This window comes from Syngnathus scovelli, chromosome 13, assembly GCF_024217435.2.
Source record: "Syngnathus scovelli strain Florida chromosome 13, RoL_Ssco_1.2, whole genome shotgun sequence".
In the NCBI taxonomy this organism is placed as follows: Eukaryota; Metazoa; Chordata; class Actinopteri; order Syngnathiformes; family Syngnathidae; genus Syngnathus; species Syngnathus scovelli.
In genome coordinates this window covers 9,896,726-9,914,104 of record NC_090859.1, presented here as the reverse complement: position 1 = coordinate 9,914,104, position 17,379 = coordinate 9,896,726, and the positions used below count along the sequence as shown (strand labels likewise).

General features: G+C 40.9%; 4 protein-coding genes across 7 annotated transcripts in view; 1 reads left to right on the top strand and 3 right to left on the bottom strand.

Moving 5' to 3' along the window:
• Positions 1-251: 251 nt before the first annotated feature.
• On the bottom strand, positions 252-1,220 carry atp5mea (ATP synthase membrane subunit ea). The gene is made up of 4 exons (XM_049739252.2): positions 1,083-1,220; positions 623-677; positions 412-510; positions 252-331 (listed from the first exon to the last, which is right to left on the bottom strand). The coding sequence occupies exons 1-4, from the start codon at positions 1,116-1,118 to the stop codon at positions 306-308; spliced, it is 216 nt and encodes a 71-aa protein (XP_049595209.1). The 5' UTR covers positions 1,119-1,220; the 3' UTR covers positions 252-305.
• Positions 1,221-1,802: 582 nt separating this feature from the next.
• fyb1b (FYN binding protein 1 b) lies at positions 1,803-7,755 on the bottom strand. Of its 3 annotated transcripts, none has more exons than XM_049739030.1 (19): positions 7,207-7,293; positions 5,745-6,636; positions 5,281-5,395; positions 5,131-5,210; positions 5,018-5,040; positions 4,883-4,938; positions 4,695-4,806; positions 4,467-4,626; positions 4,219-4,339; positions 4,082-4,101; positions 3,912-3,981; positions 3,750-3,833; positions 3,332-3,372; positions 2,859-2,922; positions 2,674-2,773; positions 2,441-2,603; positions 2,335-2,368; positions 2,218-2,249; positions 1,803-2,151 (listed from the first exon to the last, which is right to left on the bottom strand). In XM_049739030.1, exons 1-19 carry the CDS (start codon positions 7,276-7,278, stop codon positions 2,129-2,131), a joined length of 2,262 nt encoding a protein of 753 aa, XP_049594987.1. In that variant the 5' UTR covers positions 7,279-7,293; the 3' UTR covers positions 1,803-2,128. The 3 variants fall into 3 exon arrangements, with proteins under 3 accessions (XP_049594987.1, XP_049594988.1, XP_049594989.1); XM_049739031.2 differs by lacking the exon at positions 7,207-7,293 and adding an exon at positions 7,605-7,755 and having other exon boundaries at positions 1,804-2,151; XM_049739032.2 differs by lacking the exon at positions 3,750-3,833 and having other exon boundaries at positions 1,804-2,151.
• Positions 2,909-17,379, top strand: part of nnt (nicotinamide nucleotide transhydrogenase) — a 27,402-nt gene continuing 12,931 nt past the window's right edge. The window contains exons 1-10 of one of the 2 annotated variants that reach the window (XM_049738995.1): positions 2,909-2,949; positions 5,119-5,217; positions 14,568-14,772; positions 14,856-15,085; positions 15,162-15,379; positions 15,522-15,609; positions 15,798-15,886; positions 15,964-16,151; positions 16,259-16,392; positions 16,480-16,671. In XM_049738995.1, coding sequence (XP_049594952.1) covers positions 14,619-14,772; positions 14,856-15,085; positions 15,162-15,379; positions 15,522-15,609; positions 15,798-15,886; positions 15,964-16,151; positions 16,259-16,392; positions 16,480-16,671 — 1,293 coding nt within the window. In that variant the 5' untranslated portion in view covers positions 2,909-2,949; positions 5,119-5,217; positions 14,568-14,618. Of the gene's footprint in view, positions 2,950-5,118; positions 5,218-13,323; positions 13,440-14,567; positions 14,773-14,855; positions 15,086-15,161; positions 15,380-15,521; positions 15,610-15,797; positions 15,887-15,963; positions 16,152-16,258; positions 16,393-16,479; positions 16,672-17,379 lie in introns of those variants that run through there. The other variant, XM_049738994.1, reaches the window with a different exon arrangement.
• ccdc80l2 (coiled-coil domain containing 80 like 2) lies at positions 7,604-11,821 on the bottom strand. Its single transcript, XM_049739045.2, has 12 exons — positions 11,299-11,821; positions 11,131-11,219; positions 10,878-11,048; positions 10,558-10,709; positions 10,181-10,492; positions 9,828-10,029; positions 9,598-9,754; positions 9,382-9,518; positions 9,167-9,318; positions 8,993-9,096; positions 8,684-8,764; positions 7,604-8,598 (listed from the first exon to the last, which is right to left on the bottom strand). Exons 1-12 carry the CDS (start codon positions 11,564-11,566, stop codon positions 8,285-8,287), a joined length of 2,139 nt encoding a protein of 712 aa, XP_049595002.1. The 5' UTR covers positions 11,567-11,821; the 3' UTR covers positions 7,604-8,284.

Genomic DNA, 17,379 nt, shown 5'->3' with positions numbered 1-17,379 from the left:
GCGGGTTGCAGGTGAGTCCAAATATATTTTTTTGTTGAGTAATCAATAATGTCACACCGCGAGGTGTGAGTAATGGCTACATAATGACACAAGACCTTTTGGAGTGGAGTGTTTCTGTCCACACTGCACTTTCTACTACTGGCGGGTGACCCCAATCCTGGGATTATTGCTGCTAAACAAGGCCAGGATTACAACTGGCTTTTAAGTGAAGGACACACACACACATGCATCACAATAAACACTCCAACACCTCACATGAAAAACAATCTTTTATTTGATTTAGAACATAACGGAGGCTAAGTAGCTCACTTGAGGATGGTCTCTGAATTGGCTGTGGAGACAGAAGTGGGGAGAGGGAAGAGGTGACATCAGAAATAAAGCCATTTGCTGAGTCATGATATCGTGTGGTACCTTCGGCCAATTCTTTGGCAATGCGCTCCTGCTCCTCGCGAACCTTCTTTTCAGCCTCCTCCACCTTCCGCTCCTCCGCTGCGATGGGCTTCAGGTACTCTGAATATTCACAATGTCATAGTTGGTTTAAATAGTTATATATTACAAATATTAACAGTATATAATGTTCTTATACTGTACTCAAAGGAACAGAAAGGGTTAATGAACTTACCAAACCTCTGTTTGCCATAGAAGACGCCGAGCAACAGGGCAGACCACCGGGCCGTCTGAAAAAAATATAAATATCATATTTGCATGACCAATACTGTTGCACATTTTTCTTTCATCAATCCGCTGCACTTTAAAATCAACCACGCTTGTAATTTAGGGCGAAGTCCACGCTGACATTCCGTATGATGAATTGCACAAAATTACCGAAGTATATACGTAGCTCATAAAAGTCGGTTACCACAAACCATGGGCGATGTTTTTCAGAAATTTTCTGGGTGGTTTTTGCATAGTTACTTGTAAAACACCTCAATGTCATTGCAGGAGACTACTCGGGACAATCTTAAACTAGCTTACCATGCAAATATAACAGCAACCTTGACCACCCAACGGGTCATAAAATAACTAAATTGCGCCGTCATGAAAAGTAGTATGATGTTAGAATATCTAAAAAAGTGTTTTACCTTGATGAGTGGCGATACTGCTACGGGGGGAGCCATGTTGGAGACAAGGACGTTCACTTCCGCCTTTTTCTTCTTCTTCTATTCTAATGGATCAAAGACAACACAGCGCCCCTCCTACTCCCAGTCTGAATAGTGTTAGTGCAAGCACAGCCAAAATGTAGTTTAACCATTAACTACGTAAGATTTAAAAAATAAAATGTTTTATTAGCTAAATTTACTGCAATACTGTACCTTTTATTTTTGAATTTCCTGTCGGACGGAAGTTTTACTTTGATGGGGAAAAGGCCAACGGCTGTTTTGTGATATTTGTGACTTAAAAAGAAGCTACACGGACGAGTCAGACGACGAATACAACAGTTAAAAGTTACTCAGCATGGTCGAAAGTGGGCACAAGGTAAAAAAAAAAAAAAAGTACTTATTTTGAAAAAAATATATATTTGTGATTCTATTTTGACGTTAATCACACCTGTGTGGAGATAATTACCAAATGTGAAGCTGAATGACTAATGGCGTCGTCATGTTTGTTTTATTTTCTTGCCTAGGATGTAAGATATACTATATTATATTGATACAAGCAACAAAAGCCACCTTTTGGGGTTTTCCTAAGTCTCAGGGGGCAAGTTGATTATATTACAAATAATAATATAACAAAGACTTTATTCACGCCTGATTAAATAGCCAGGAAATGCATGTTGTTTATACGAATACAGGCATAGTTTTTTAAATATATATTTATTGAACTGAAGAAAAAAATATAGACATTTATATTGTATATTTCTCATTAGTCCATACATTTAGAAAAACATTTCTCATTTAAACTTATAATGGCATCTCACAAGGAAAGATAATGAAGCATTGTGTATACAAACCTGAGAACATTTGAATATCCTTCACATAAATTAAAATGAAGTGTAAATACTGTTACCATTTATATTATTAAAAAAAAGTAGCCAAAACTTAGTTGAGTGAAGACATCGAAATACAATTAAATAATATTTTAAATATTTGACGACATGTATGTTTTTACACAGGATGTGGTGTGTTCATCAGTCGTTGTCATAGATGCAATCTGAGGAGAAATATGCCGTCATGATTAAAAGAGCCTTTAATTTGGAATAATAATTAAAAAACATACCATCGCCGATATCGTCGTAAATGTCGCCATCGCTGTAAATAAAGAAAAAAAAATCAGCTTTCTTACTGTATGTGCCCCTCCTTTATTTGAAACGTGAACATTTTTGTTGATACTCACTCCATGCAAATGTTGCTCATTGAAACATAACCGACTGTGAAGGACAAAACACACACAGATTAGAATTTATTAACAATTGTTTGTCCCAATACTTTTGTATACTTACACTTGCCCTCCTCATTGCGACAAATCATTTTGGTGTCGACGGGCTTGACGATCACGTCGAGTTTCTCCCCGGGTTTGACCGCCAGCTCTTTGCCGCTCCACTTTTTGTTGACAGCAGCGGGGCTGACTGTCACCTGATACAACACCTGAATTTCTCCATCATACTGAAATCACAGAGAAGGAATCCTTCTTGCTAATTTACTATACACGTGTGGACGGATCCGAAATACAAACCTTAAACTTTTTTCTGAAGTCTTTCTCTTCTTTGTCAAACTTTTTCATTTTCTTTAGGTCATATTCTTCTTCCTTGCCTCTGCCTCTCAGGGTTGGGATGCTGAGGAAACAAAATGGCAGAATTTGAAAAGGGCACCTGTGAATCCTGCGGGAGGAAAAAAGAATGAAGGATTTCATGAATCTACCTGCTGATGGGAGGAGGAGGCGGCATGTTTTGGGCGTCAACGTCATAGTAGAGATCATCATCGACTTTAAACACATGAAAGAATTGGCAAGGTGAGGTTTTACATTTACACTTACAATCTACAATAAATAATACAAAGTATACATACATATCAGAATTATCCCTCTAGTCTACTTTTATCCAAAACTTAACTCAATTATTTTAAGTATAATTTGTAAAAAATGTATAATTTTATAATTATTTTATTATAATTTTATATAATATATTTAAATTTAATATTTTGAATATTTTCACTTTCAATTGAAATATTAGGTGGAATACCTGAATTATTGTTTTGTTTTTATTTACATATTTTCAAAGTATCTGAAATACGTATATATATTTTAAAAATGTTTTTTCAAATGAGTTATATATAAAAAATATAAATTATTTATTTAATATAAAAAAAATATAAATATAATCTGATTTATTTACCTGAACTTTCGCCGACTGCAAACTGGCTGGGTGGAGGCAGTCTGGCACATCAGAAGAAATGAGAATGCATGACACATTGTAAAAATCTGGTTGATCATGCTTATGATGACAGATTATCACATCGGATTGAGCAATTTCAGTATGAGCAGTGCCATGCATCAGTAACAGCAACATAATCAATAGATTAGTGAGAGCCAACACATTAGTTGATTGTACATGTATCAATATTGGACGCAGCGGAGTCTCATGCAAGATTAATGACATCATCAATAATTTGCAAAGAGAACGTGACAAATCAAAACAAAAAAGTTATTGTCTCTTTCTGTCGCTCTCGAGGTGATGGCATGAGAGATTATTATGATTGATGGATTAACGGGATTAATGTGAGAACCGGTCTTACTACTGAGTGTGTTTTTACACTTTAGTGCTGTCTGGACGTCTGTTTCGCTCAAAAATCTTCAGGAGGTCAAACGTCTTAACAGACATCCTGGGCCGAGGACGACTAAACATCCAAATAATACAGCTTTATATTTTTAAACAGTTTTTAAACTCTATAGTGTCATTATTGGACATGACCCACCTCACATCCAAATCCGGATCGATGACATCATTGTAAAGTTCGTCTTCTGCTGGGGGAGGCGGTAAAAAGACTGTGGGAAAGAAACAAATTGAATGTGACTTGATTTTATTTTGGGATTATTATAATGAGTAGAATACATGAGAAATAAATTCTCTGTTGAGCCATGTTACCTCCTTGTCCACTGATTCCACTGTGGAGAGAAAACAGGTTGGAAAATTAAGTCAAACATGAATGATTTTAAGATATTTAATATGTAAAAAAATATATATATATATAGCTACGAATAGTTTGGAATTTTTCCCGCCACCTGCTGTCCGACGAGGCCACGTCCACGTCATCGTAGAGTTCAGAGCTGATGGAGCCCTGCTTAGCTTGAGTCTTCAGTGTGTTGAAGTCGATTTCCACTGAAGTTGTCTTCACATAGCCAACTGACAAAAGAACAAGCAACTTTTACAATACCGTATTAAAGTCATAATTTTACCAGAATCAAATCAGAGTTTTTATTATTATTATTTTTCTTTTATTGTGTGCTATCTAGTAAGAGAAGCAACTTACTGGTTCCATCCTGTTTTCGTCCCAACCATTTGCCCTCCGGGTTGCCTTGGACTCGAATAATGTCCAGATAGTCTCCTCGCTTGAGCGCCAATTCCGTCCTGCTGCCTTTGTGGTCCACGCGAGCTTTGCCTTGATTAATCACCTCCACGGCGCCCACAATCTGACATGCAAAATAATGACAGCGCTTAGGTTAAATTTGTCCGCAAAAATGATAAAATTGCATTTCACCTTGAATTTCTTCCTGGCGTCTTGTTCTTTCTTCTCTCGCTCCTTCTGTTCTTTCTTCTCGGCTTCAAGTTGTCGTTTCTCCTCTTTTTCTTTTCTCTTCTCGTTTTCGTCCCTTTTGACGAGCAGGCACAATTATAACGGCAGAAAATAAATAACCCAAAAAAAGTCCGACTTCTCCATTCTCTTACCACGCCTCTTCATCAAGAGGCTCGTACATATCGCCGCTGTTGTCATCGTCTTCTTCCTGGACGCAAATCAAAACAACAAGCAAACCTTGAGTTAAACTACAGAACAGTGAACATGTTGAATGGTGCATTTGTCACCTTTGGCCTCAGGCTTGGATGACCTAAAGGGAACAAAAAAATTAAAATAAAATCAGCTTTATTATTGTGCACATCATCTTGACATATTTTTTGTGCTCTAGTGTCAACCGAACCTATGGATGGCGGCAGAGGAGGAGGAAGGTTCGAGTTGATCTGCACAGCATCAACATCGTCATACGATTCTTCCCGCACACTGCAAGGTACAAGTGTAAAATTTAACCTTGCTTGACATGTGTGTGTGTGTGTGTGTGTGTGTGCATTACATGGTTCCCAAAGGTCGTGGAGGCAGACTTGGAAGTGCACTTTGAGGCAGCTCAGGCCGATTTGTGCCAAGCGTTAAGGGAGGTGGGGGCACTGGTTTGTTGACGACGTTATTATCTAAAAAAATAAATAAATACATATACATGTCATTGTATATAGAGGAAAACAAAAAGATGTTATCTCATCCGTCTATAAAGAGCAGAGCTCTCGCTCAAAACTCTCCCTGCTTCCTTCTATACAACTTCCCTATGCGCTTAGCCTGTGGGGGCGGAGCCAAGAGAGAGAAAATGGACTGTGAACTCGACTGGTCAAATAGAGGAAGTCGATACGTGACTCTAATGCGGCTGTTAAGACATTTTGTATTATTATTATATATTATTTATATTATCAGGAATGATGAATAATTGAATTTGAGTATTAGTTGTTATTAGAGTTTGCAGTTGCGTAGGCAAATAGTGCAACTTACCATTAAAGATCACGGCTGCTATTCGAAAGCCGCTCAAGTCTACTTTGGGCGGTCGTTTTGGTTTGACAGGCGCAGGGCCCGATGTGAGCACGTTTGGGAGCGGCTTGCGTTTGGGTTCCGAATCAATATTAGTGTTCTGAATAGAGGCACTGGGCGGAATTCTCAAACTGGGCTTTTTACTCGTCGGGGGTTTCGGTGGAGGGACGGCGGGATTGAGAGGCGCTTTGGCGTCCACGTTGAGGTCACTCTCGGGTTTGTTTTTGAAAGTCTCGATGTTTGCCGGCAGCGAAGGTTTGTCGGACTCGCTCTGCTGCCGTAACTTGATGATGCTGCTGTTGGGTTTGCGGGGCAGAGGAGGCTCTTTGGGCGGCGCCGGGTTTAAACCCGGCGAGCCTTCGCTGCTCTCCTCTTTAAGCCAGGTCGGTTTAGATGCTGCCGGAGGCGGTTTAGGACCTGGAAGTCTGGGGTTCGAAAGGCTCGTGCTCAGAGGAGGCTTGGGGATGGGCTTCACTCCGGGACTTTTAACTTCAGGCCACTTAGCTTCGGGTGACTTCAGAGATGTTTGCCCTCTTTCAAGGAAAGGTTTTTTATTAGTAGTCTCCTCCAGGCTGTTGTTGAATCGGCTCGCCAGTGGTATCATTTTGTTAGCCGCCGGCACCTCGGTGTCAATTTTAGTTGTGCTTTTAAGGTAGGAGGCCGGTTTGGGCGGTAGATTTAAAGTGCCGCCCGAGAGACTCTCCAAGACCGGTTTCTTGGAAGGGATGGCGGGACCAGATGAGAGGGTGGCGTTGACGGGCGTCTTGTGTTTTAGTGACGGCGCGGAGCTCTCGTCGGAGCTCCCGGCGTTGGCTTGAAAGCGAGCCATGATGGCCTTTATGTCAGCCTTTTTTTCCTGGAAGAGAATGGAGGAGGTGACTCTTTTGTTGTCAAAAATACAACCAAGCAAAGTGCAGATACGAGTTAAGGTCCGAACGCAACAGCGGCGTTGCTATAAAACGGCAGCAACAAAACATGGCCACTTCAAAGGAACCTCCACTTCATGCACAACTTTATAAATCATTAAAGCAAACAATGAAGAGGGAAAATGAATCTTAGGTGAATAATTGTCAAGTCAGTTACACTGGTTGAATTTAATTGGAATTTTTTTTCCGCATTGTGGGGGACCACCAAAACTCAGTATTGTTATTTTTTAAGGTGAAGGAAATAAAATAGCTGTCAAGCTAATGTGCAGCAAGACAGGCAAGGCTAATACAAATTAATCATAATATTATGCTAATCATCCCCTCCATGCTTTCATAAATCTGGAAAATTATTATTTAAAAACGTGGTCTACTTGCATTATTGAGGAATAAAAAGAGTTGACAACTGAATTAAAAGTCAAATTATCAAACATATAGATGAGGCGGGGCATCAAAAAATACCCTCCGTCTCGTGCCTGTTTCTCAACCACCACCCCAATTACCCAACATGTGTTGCTCCACAAAGTTGCGAGTGCCACTTGGACTAATGCAACACACTTCAAGAAAATACACATCTCAAAATGACAAATGATTACATAGAAATGAAACGTTTAGAACCCTGCTTTGAAATAAAGCCGCTTTGAGTCAAGTCCTCTGCTCCAAGCAAAGAGGAAGCAAACATTTCTATTTCCACTTTGATAAGAGGTGATGGCCAAAGTTGCACAAGCAAGAGACACACAAAGTAAAACAAAACGGCTCAAGTTTTACATTTAGTGAAATCATGTCATTCGGTATTTAGATACTCAAATCGGTCCTGCCAAATTCCGCATTTGTCACTGATTAGCTGCTGGCTTAATAATAATTTGTTCCGTATGGTTAGAAAGTAGTTTGAGGTACTCACCATGTTGAGGAAAACAGTCCTGCTGACTGGAGCAGCTTCAGTGTGTGTCTGTGTGTGTGTGTGTCTGTGTGTCAGTGTATGCACCTGTCCAAGAGAAACTACAGAGCATGAGTGGAATCGTCAAAGAGCGATAAAGCAGCCAGTGTGCGAGTGTCAACTTGTGCGTGTCGACTACTTCCTCACTCGCTCTGTGTTGTGTCAGTGTGTGTGTGTGTGTGTCACACTTTGTATTATCTTCATGGGCTGATCTCATGATTTGCTTGTCACTGGCAACTTTGCGTCCAGCAACGAAAACTTATTTTAATTATCATCCTATATTTCATCCTTGTATTTTTTCCCTCTGTGTGAGTTCTGACTTGTAAAAACACTTTGGGTGGTCAAAAATTCCACTCGACAGTTTTATTATTATTTGCAAGAACAGATGTAGTTCCAGAATCAGCATTTGGCAGCACTGCCTTGCGTAATTATAATTTTTTTTTTTTGTATCCCGCATGTAGCTTTTGAAAACTTTTCAGTAGATTCCTTACGATGCAGATTTCCAAATGAAAAGAGGTTATAAAAAAAAAGAGATTTAGTTTGGGAGGAAAAAAAAGCCCTGTTTAAAGTATTAAAACAAAAAATAAGGACTAAAAACAACTATTATCGCATTTATTGAAAATATTTTCTAATCTCCGGTCAATTCATTGAGAGCGGTGATGATCTCCCCCGTAACCGTGGTAACCTCCCCCCTCCTCGCCTCCTCCCCTCCCGTGCGCATCCGGGCAGAGGATCCCGAGCCGCCTCTGCAGCATCTCCTCCTGCAGACGCAGCTCGGTCGAGTCGACCAGGTCGTAGACGCTCTCCAGAGACCACATAGGCGAGGGGAACCAGGCCTTGACATCGCTATCCTTGCCCACCACCAACATGCTGAAGTAGTCCTTGCTGATCTTCAGCTGCTCGCGCAGGTTGTTGACCGCCATGCGGGACAGCGGCTCCACTTCACTCTGACTGCGACCTGATTATTATGGAGCAGTATTTGGCAATCGGTAATATTGATTCCAGAAATGTGATGACAACCATAAAAGAGGAAATGCAGGCACCATTGAGAGGGAACAGCTCAACGGTCCCTGAGGCTTTTTCTCCGACCCCGATTAGCTTCAACATGGCAAAGTGGCGGATACCTGAGGGAAGCAAAGTAAAAAATAAAATAAAATAAATTAGTTAATAAATAAAAATAATAATAATAATAATAATAATAAAATTAATTAATAATTAAATTAAATTAAATTAAATTAAATTAAATTAAATTAAATTAAATTAAATTAAATTAAATTAAATTAAATTAAATTAAAAGTAGCTTACTACAATTAACAAGATTTAAAAAAAAAAATTCGCAGCATGTTACCGACCAAGGTGACATTCATGCCCGTTGAGAGCAGACAGCTGCTGTTGAAAAGAATAGTCGTCCTCTGTCGGAGCCGAGACGATCAGCAATCTCCTCTTCGACACGAACCTGCAACAATGAGGATAAGCTTTTATTTTAGTATTTTTATTGACGTGTGCGTTTTTTTTTTTTTTTTTACCTGAGCAAGGAATTCTCAACTTCGGATTGTTGCTTGTCAGCGCCACAAGATGGAGGACTTTTCCTTTCTTTGTCTATCTCAGGGCGTCTCGAGGGAAACTTGTCGATGTGGTCGAATAAAGCGAGGCTCGACAGAGGCGCCTCAAACACTCTCTAGGGGAAGACATCAAAAACAAGGATGCAACCCGAATCCAAATTTAACACGGATTATCTTACGTTGGGCTCCATGTCGTAGTCGGTGACGGTCATAGAGAACAAATCGGGGGAAGACAAACCCAGCTGGGATTGTAACAGTGAGATGAGGCCCGAATCAGACGACTCCTCTGGTAGCTCACCAAACGGAAACTCCGAGTCTTCAATTCAGTCAGTGAGCGGACACTTCATTAGGTACCCCTGCAATACTTGCGAGTAAATGTGCCAGGCGCTTTCTACCGAGTTGATGATGCTGCAACGCCAGAGTGGCATCGTTGCCTTTGCCCACGATGCTCGCCACGGTGACCTTCCTGACGGCCAGCTCGCAGCTCCGCTTGTCGTTCTCGGCGCTCTGTTGCGCAAATAGCGTCGCGTCCAAGCTGGGGGTCGATATCAGCTTCAAAATACAACATCCCCAATCGGTCAATGCGAACACTTCAAAATTTGTGATGATGAAATGGGATTCTTACCATCAACCTTCTCTTCCCCTTGAAATGATCCAGAAAGTCTTTCAAGGCGGTTTTGTCCTCCTCGCTTGCTTCTTTGTGGGACTTTCTGCCCCTTCCTTTGCCTTTCTTTCCTTTTTTCCCTTTGCCCTTTTTTCGGGGTTTTTGTTTTTCTTCGTTTTTATTTTGACTCTCCTCAGCGGGTTTTGTCGGCTCTACTTTTGGCCTGCAAAACAATCGAATTAAATAGGATTCAAGAATTTCATCTTGGAAGAATATTCGTCATAAGTCATCAAGGTTACTTGTCAAAAGTGTAAACAAGCTAAGTTCCTTGTTTCTGTTAGCATTTTCCTATTTGAGAGTGAATCTGAAATCACCTTTCTTTCTTCACTTCCTCCTTTCCTGTTGACACATGAGGAGGACGCTGCGTATTCTCTTTTTCCTCTTCCTGTTTGCCGCCAGCGCTAGGCTCCTTTCTTCCCCCAGCTGGCTCCTTCCAAATTATAAACCTCGACTTGCCGTTGAGTATATCCTGGATCTGACTCTTAAGCGCGGCCTTTTTGTCCATCGGCGGCTTTCTTTGCAGCGTCACCACTGAAGTCCGGTTGCTTTGCTTGTGTGGACTCAGAATGATCCTCTTCTTCATCTTTTTCCTTTTCACCATCACTTTCTTTTTGGTGCTGTCACACCTTGAATAAAAAGGTCAAGTATTACTGTATTTTATTTTCAAAGCAGAACAGTGTTCAAGCAGAACCTCAGTTTGGATCCTTTTCTGGTTATCTTCTCCAACTTCCTCATGGGCAACTGATCAATGACCTCCAAGACTGCCTCAATTCGAACCGGAAAGGGGAAGCGTTCACTGACTCTCAGATTTTTTTTCAGCACCAACATGTTGAACGCTTGGTCCTGATTCGGATCAAAAGATGAATTCAGCATGTAATAATAATAATAATAATGATGATGATTCTTCTTCTTATTATTATTATCTAATCATAATATAATATAATATAATATAATATAATATAATATAATATAATATAATATAATAATTCGTAAAGAATAATAAGTGTTTACCGGGGTGAGTTCAAGATAATGCAGCAACTTGGTGACAGTGTCAGGGTCCAACGTCTCCACTGTGGCCTCTCCTTGTACGGTGGTCTTCTGGATCCTCCCATCCATCATGGCGTTTTGGATGATGGTGACAATGAAAGTGTCTCTTTCGGCTAGACGGCAGTTGAGCAATTTCTGAAGGAGACCGAAAAGTTTCTACGTAAGCGTTTTGGTCACAAGGTGCACAAAGCCCATTTTTGGTTTATGATTAAATGACCTGGTCCATGTCTTCAAGCTGTTTCTCCATCATACGAAGGTAGTGGTCATTGTAGGAAGTGGCTGTTATTACCCACAATCGCTTTTTACCTGCAGGCCCAAAAAAAAAAAAAAATCTCACAATAACAGACCAATCATGCACTTGAATGGATTCATTCATTTTGCTTGCCTGCAAAGTCAGAAAGGAAATCTAACTCAGGAGTGAAGCTCAACGACGATCCTCCATCTTCTCTGTTGTTGTATCCACGTTGTCTGTCTTCACCCAAGCCCAGCTCCATTCCTGGGGGGAGGTCCGAATAGTCGCCCCAATCCTTCACATTGGGGTCCAGCTGACTCTTGCTCAAAGTGTTTTTCCGTCGTGCAGCCAACGAGCTCGGGGGAGCTAGGCTCCACATGACGGCAACTAGAAGCCATTGTGTGCAAAAGTAGCAAAACATTCTCACGGGTAGGTCAGCTGGCTCGTAAAATACATCTGGTTGCTAGAACAAGATGGGAAACATTAAAACAAGTCCAGAATCCAGGTCACAAATATGCAAATGTAGTCGTCCTCATTTAGGTGGGGAAAAATAGGAAACAAGATTGCAAAAGTACAAAACTTGACACGAGACCTTCAAGTCTGCAGACAGAGTGAGGAGTGAGACCTTCGTCTCTTTCTCCACATACACTCCTGGTTTGAATTAGAGCCCCGGCTTGTTAACATGGCTGGAATTTTCTTCAAAGCCTTTTGTGCCTGACACACACCCACGAGCACGCACACACACACACAAACGCACACAAACGCACACAACCTTGACCATCATCTACACTAACTTTAAAGCACCATACACAATACTATTGTATTGTTACGTAACAACGGTGGACCTCACCTGCAGGAATCCATTTGGCTCTATAATTACAAGTAAAAGATAGTGGAACAACACAAAGAGGCAGTGTTTTAAACAACAATGTGCAGTGATGGGAAAATGAAGCTTCAAATTTGCTTCATGAACCAGTTATTGTTTTTTTAGGGGCGGTATATTTGCATGTTTGTATTATTTTTACGGTGTATGCCAAATTCTAAATGGGGTCTAATCTAATTTTAAAACGAAGATAGACTAGAAAAAATTATTTTTATATCACAGCAATACTTGGCGCACCTCCACTTTTGCACAGCTCGCTTGGCCCGTGACCAGAGCTATTACTTCAGGTGGAGTCGACACCTCATAAATAAACCGTCAGTGCTATATATGGGTCAGATGTTGTGCAGAAAAGGGTTGAGCAGCTCAATGTTGAGGACAATCACCAATTTCTAACCTAGGCTCCAAAAGTAAACCATGCAGGAAGGAAAAATTAAGTCTGACACGACCTCCTATTGTAAAACAATGGTTATATATAAAAAGGAGACATATAGAATACAGTTTGTGCTGTGATTCGCATTTTAATGATAAAATTGATTCAATTAAATCGCATAGATTTAATTTCAAAATTATGATCGGAGAAAAGCAGAGTGAGATGGTGTGCCAGACAATTGCAGATGGCAATGGGAAGAAATGTTCAAACAAGAAACAGACGTCGTTACAATACATTCCTCTCTTCGAGCCATATAAGCAAGTCCAGATGATTTGTACTGCATGGGGAAAAGTGTCGGTACTCACTTGTGACCTTTATATTGTATTAACATAAAATCCATTATTATTGACATTTGTGTTGAAAACCAAACGAACCACAGTCAGACAAATTGTACACTCAAATTGTGCATATGCATGCATTTTATTTCGTACCATACAACTAAACTGGGAAAAGATGTCGACACATACATTAAAACTTTTTTTTTTGTCCAATGCTCTTGAGCCACGCATCCTGCACCCATCAATGGCTTTACGGTAAAACAGCGCCTCCAAGTGGAAGCATGGCGAAATTAATTTTCAGATTTCTATTTTCAGACAATTGATATTGAAGTAAATGATTTAAGATTACCCTCGATATTTTTTGTATGAAATGTTATACTGTTTATTGTATTTATTTAAATATAAACGCAATAATGTGTCGTCCTCCACTTTGAAAAATGATACATGGTTTATATATTAATAAATATATAAACATGAATCAATCAAATTGAAATAAATCAGTATGTTGGATTAGCATTTGCAAAAAAATTAAAATAAATAAAAGAGTGCAAACAGCACATTTAGACGGGTTTGTCCATCCTCGATCGCTCTATGTATTAATATTCCGGCCCCTTCGGCTGACATCTTCCGGGTCGACTTAAAGTTCGGCTGTGCTGCAGCCACACAACAAAAAAAAAAAAAAAAGACGCAGACCCCTGCAAAGGTCAGTAAACTTAAATGACGTCAATCTCTGTTGTCTTTGATGACTTGCAAGCGTGCTTTCGTGTTGCGGTGCACCGACGCGTATACATGTGTGGGCGTTTTGAGTTTTGATTCATTTCATACTGTGCCATTGTGAGCGAGGCAGATGTGCATTTGTCAGCGGCTAGCATGCTAACTCCGGTTAGCTAGCCCTCCCTCCACACCGGCTAGAGAATACACAATAAAATAAAATTACTCCCTTCCACCCTAAAATGGATTGATGTTATTGTGGCTTGCGTGAGCTTGATATCGTGGACATTTTAATGGAAATGCATGTTTTCCAACCTGTATTTTTAACTCCCCGGGTCGTCTGAATGACACTGTCAATGTGGCATTTGGAAGCCATTCAATCATAATATTAAATAAAATCCGGGGCGCTCATCCTTCATTTCCCTGGACTATAAAAACGCACTGAAGTAGTTCCAACATTTTTAATGCGTGACATTCTCAGCACAAATAACTTTCACAAGAATTGCACGAAGGTATTGCTGACGTGGTAGTTTCATTTGTTTTGTAACATTGAAATTTTTAACATATGCTTCAATGCGCTGCAGTCTGATTGGCAGTTTAACCCACCCCATTCTTTTTGTCATATAGATGACTTATTTACAATTTAAAAAACAATTAAATCAAACCATTCCCTACTGTGTCTTTTGATTGGGAACCATATCAGAGTTTTACATTCTGTATTAACTGTTGTACTCTGATAACATATTGACCCTTTGTCCTATTTGCAATCAAGTTGACCAATATAGGTCACGTGACGTGACAACTTGACACTCACTCTGATTCAATGTAGCAACAAAACAATTGGACTGTTTTTGTTTTGGGTGCTGCAACGAAGGATATTTGACATTTAAATGTCAACACCAATGATGTCATGTTGGACAAGTAACAACAGTCATAATGTGTAGTGAAATAATCGCAATGAAAATAAGAAGCCGAATGTCCAATTAAATTATCATGATGCACAAACTGGACGCCGGCCTGGTGCGATTCTAGAACGTTTTTATTTTATTTTGCGTAACAGCTTTTGATTGAAAAAGATGAAATAAAAGATGGCTGCTCAATGCTTTTCTTTCCTCCCCAGGTGGAGTGCTGTGTGCCCTGCTGACCTCCTGCTGCTGTGAGTGCGTGCACCATGGCCACACTCCTACGCGTGGTTGCGGCCGGCTGCTCGGCCCCCATCTTCAGCGGCGCGTCCTATTTAAAACTGCAGAGTGTCCCCACTTTCAAAACCACATGCGTGCGATTCTTCAGGATCAATCACGCTCTCGGAAGATGTGCCAGTCCAGGTAGTGTCAAATGCTGCAGATCGATAAAAGAATAAATTGATAATAAATGCAAAATATTGGACCTGCATTTTTTGCCTCTCCAGGAATTCCCTACAAGCAACTTACAGTTGGCGTCCCAAAAGAAATTTTCCAAAATGAGCGACGTGTGGCGTTGTCTCCTGCTGGTGTTCAGGCGCTTATCAAACAAGGCTTCAATGTTGTCGTGGAAACCGGCGCGGGAGAGTTTTCAAAATTCCAAGATGAGCAATATGCTCAGGCTGGGGCTACAATTAAAGACCTCAAAGACGTATTTGCATCTGATGTGTTGGTCAAGGTAGGCCTTTTCTTAATCTAGAAATTAAAGATCAGTGATGAAGACAGCTCATCCCTCCCGAATAATCTTGTTCTAGGTCCGTGCTCCTGTTTTCAACCCCGACTTGGGAAAACATGAGGTGGAGCTGATGAAGGATGCGGCAACTTTGATCAGCTTCATCTACCCGGCTCAGAACCCCGAGCTGATGGACATGCTGTCTCAGAAGAAAGCCACCGTCTTGGCTATGGACCAAGTGCCCCGAGTCACTATAGCTCAGGGTTATGATGCTCTGAGCTCCATGGCCAACATTGCAGGGTGGGTTCAATGGCAGCCAGTTAGATCGTGTATTTGCAACACAAGTGGTCCTCGATTGACAATGATATCTTAAAATCAAATATCAGAGCTTATAAATCCAGGTCCCCCTATAATGTATTGCACATTCCTTTTTTTTCTTCAGGTACAAGGCTGTTGTGCTGGCTGCGAACAGCTTTGGGCGCTTTTTCACAGGACAAATCACTGCGGCCGGCAAGGTGCCACCAGCCAAGGTGTGTTTGTTATATTTATCATGGATAATTGACTTTTGGGTATTTTCCATTTTTTTTAAGCCAGATTTTCCACCCACTGAGATATTCTTTAGTGACCCAGCCAATTGAACACCGTGCGTCAGATACATAAATATTCATTCAAACTCTGTGATCAACCATTTTCCCATTTATATTTTGGATGCAATTAGGTGCTAATCATTGGAGGCGGGGTGGCTGGTCTCGCAGCAGCCGGCAGCGCCAGAGCCATGGGGGCCATCGTTCGAGGCTTTGACACCAGGTTTGTTTCTTTTTCATGAATCTTTGACACACACGTAAAAAAAAATTGTAATAAATAATGATCATTTTTCTTCGCAGGGCTGATGCTTTGGACCAGTTCAAGTCTTTGGGTGCCGAGCCACTGGAGGTGGACTTCAAGGAGTCTGGAGAGGGCCAAGGTGGCTACGCAAAAGTGATGTCAAAAGAGTTCATTGAGGCCGAGATGAAGCTGTTTGCCAAACAGTGTCAGGAGGTGGACATCGTCATCAGTACCGCGCTCATTCCCGGTATGTACGGAAACCCCCAGGGCTCTATTCCGGGACTCCTAACTTTGTGACTCTGCAAAACCGACCACGGAACATAATTTTGCAACTTGATTTTGTTTTCCCGTCAGGTAAGAGGGCCCCCATCCTTATCACCAAGCCAATGATCGAGAGCATGAAGGACGGATCGGTGGTGGTGGACCTGGCTGCTGAGGCCGGGGGGAACATCGAGACCACAGTGCCCGGGGAGTTGTCTGTATACAATGTGAGTGCGCCAAAGAGTTACTCAGTAATTGCAAACGACTTGTAAGGAAAAATCTCTCATAAGTATGATTTTTTGTTTTTTTTGTAGGGTGTAACCCATATTGGGTACACAGACCTGCCCAGCCGCTTGCCCACGCAGTCAAGCACGCTGTACTCCAACAACATCACAAAGCTGGTGCGCGCCATCAGTCCGGACAAGGACAACTTTTACCTCGACGTGAAGGAAGAGTTTGACTTTGGGACCATGGACCACGTTGTCAGAGGCTCCGTTGTCATGCAGGTACGAAATGTTGTTTGGCATCTCCTGCAAGACTTGACGTGTGATTTAGAGCAATGATTTGTAGCCACTGTACTGTAGCAGGTAAAGTATGTAGTGGGAGATCATGAGCCATGAGTGTTTTCTTCTCATGGCCACTAGATGTCACCCTTGCAACAGCCATCCATACTTGAACGTTACAGTTCATGAATCCCAGACAGTTTACCTTCAAATATTATTTACATTTGTATTCATTAATCTGATTCTAGCCTTTTTTTTTTTTCAAACTATTTTCCCACTACTTTCATAAAATAATTCTCTAAATTGTCTAAGTGTGAACAGTTGATTGTTTAAATGTGCCCAACATTTGTGCAATTATAGAGAACTATTAAAAACTATATTATTAGCTAAATAACGGCAGCGCTCATATTGGATCTCATTCAATTGTGGATGTGTACCTAATGTAGTGGCCGGCGAGTGTAAGTTACATGCTTTGAACTAGCGCATGACCTCTGTTTCATTAGCAGTCATGGCAGAGCCGATGCATATCTTATCTTTTTTCCACCCGCACTTTGTCATCCATCCTCATCATATTGTTGGGAAGCTTTTGGTGCTTTAATCAGCTTTGGGCCGGAGTCTATTAAATGTCTTTCCAGTAAACAAATGAACCGCACTCGACTATTTTATCTGTATTTATTTACCGAACACATCTTACAAATGATGCATTCGAAA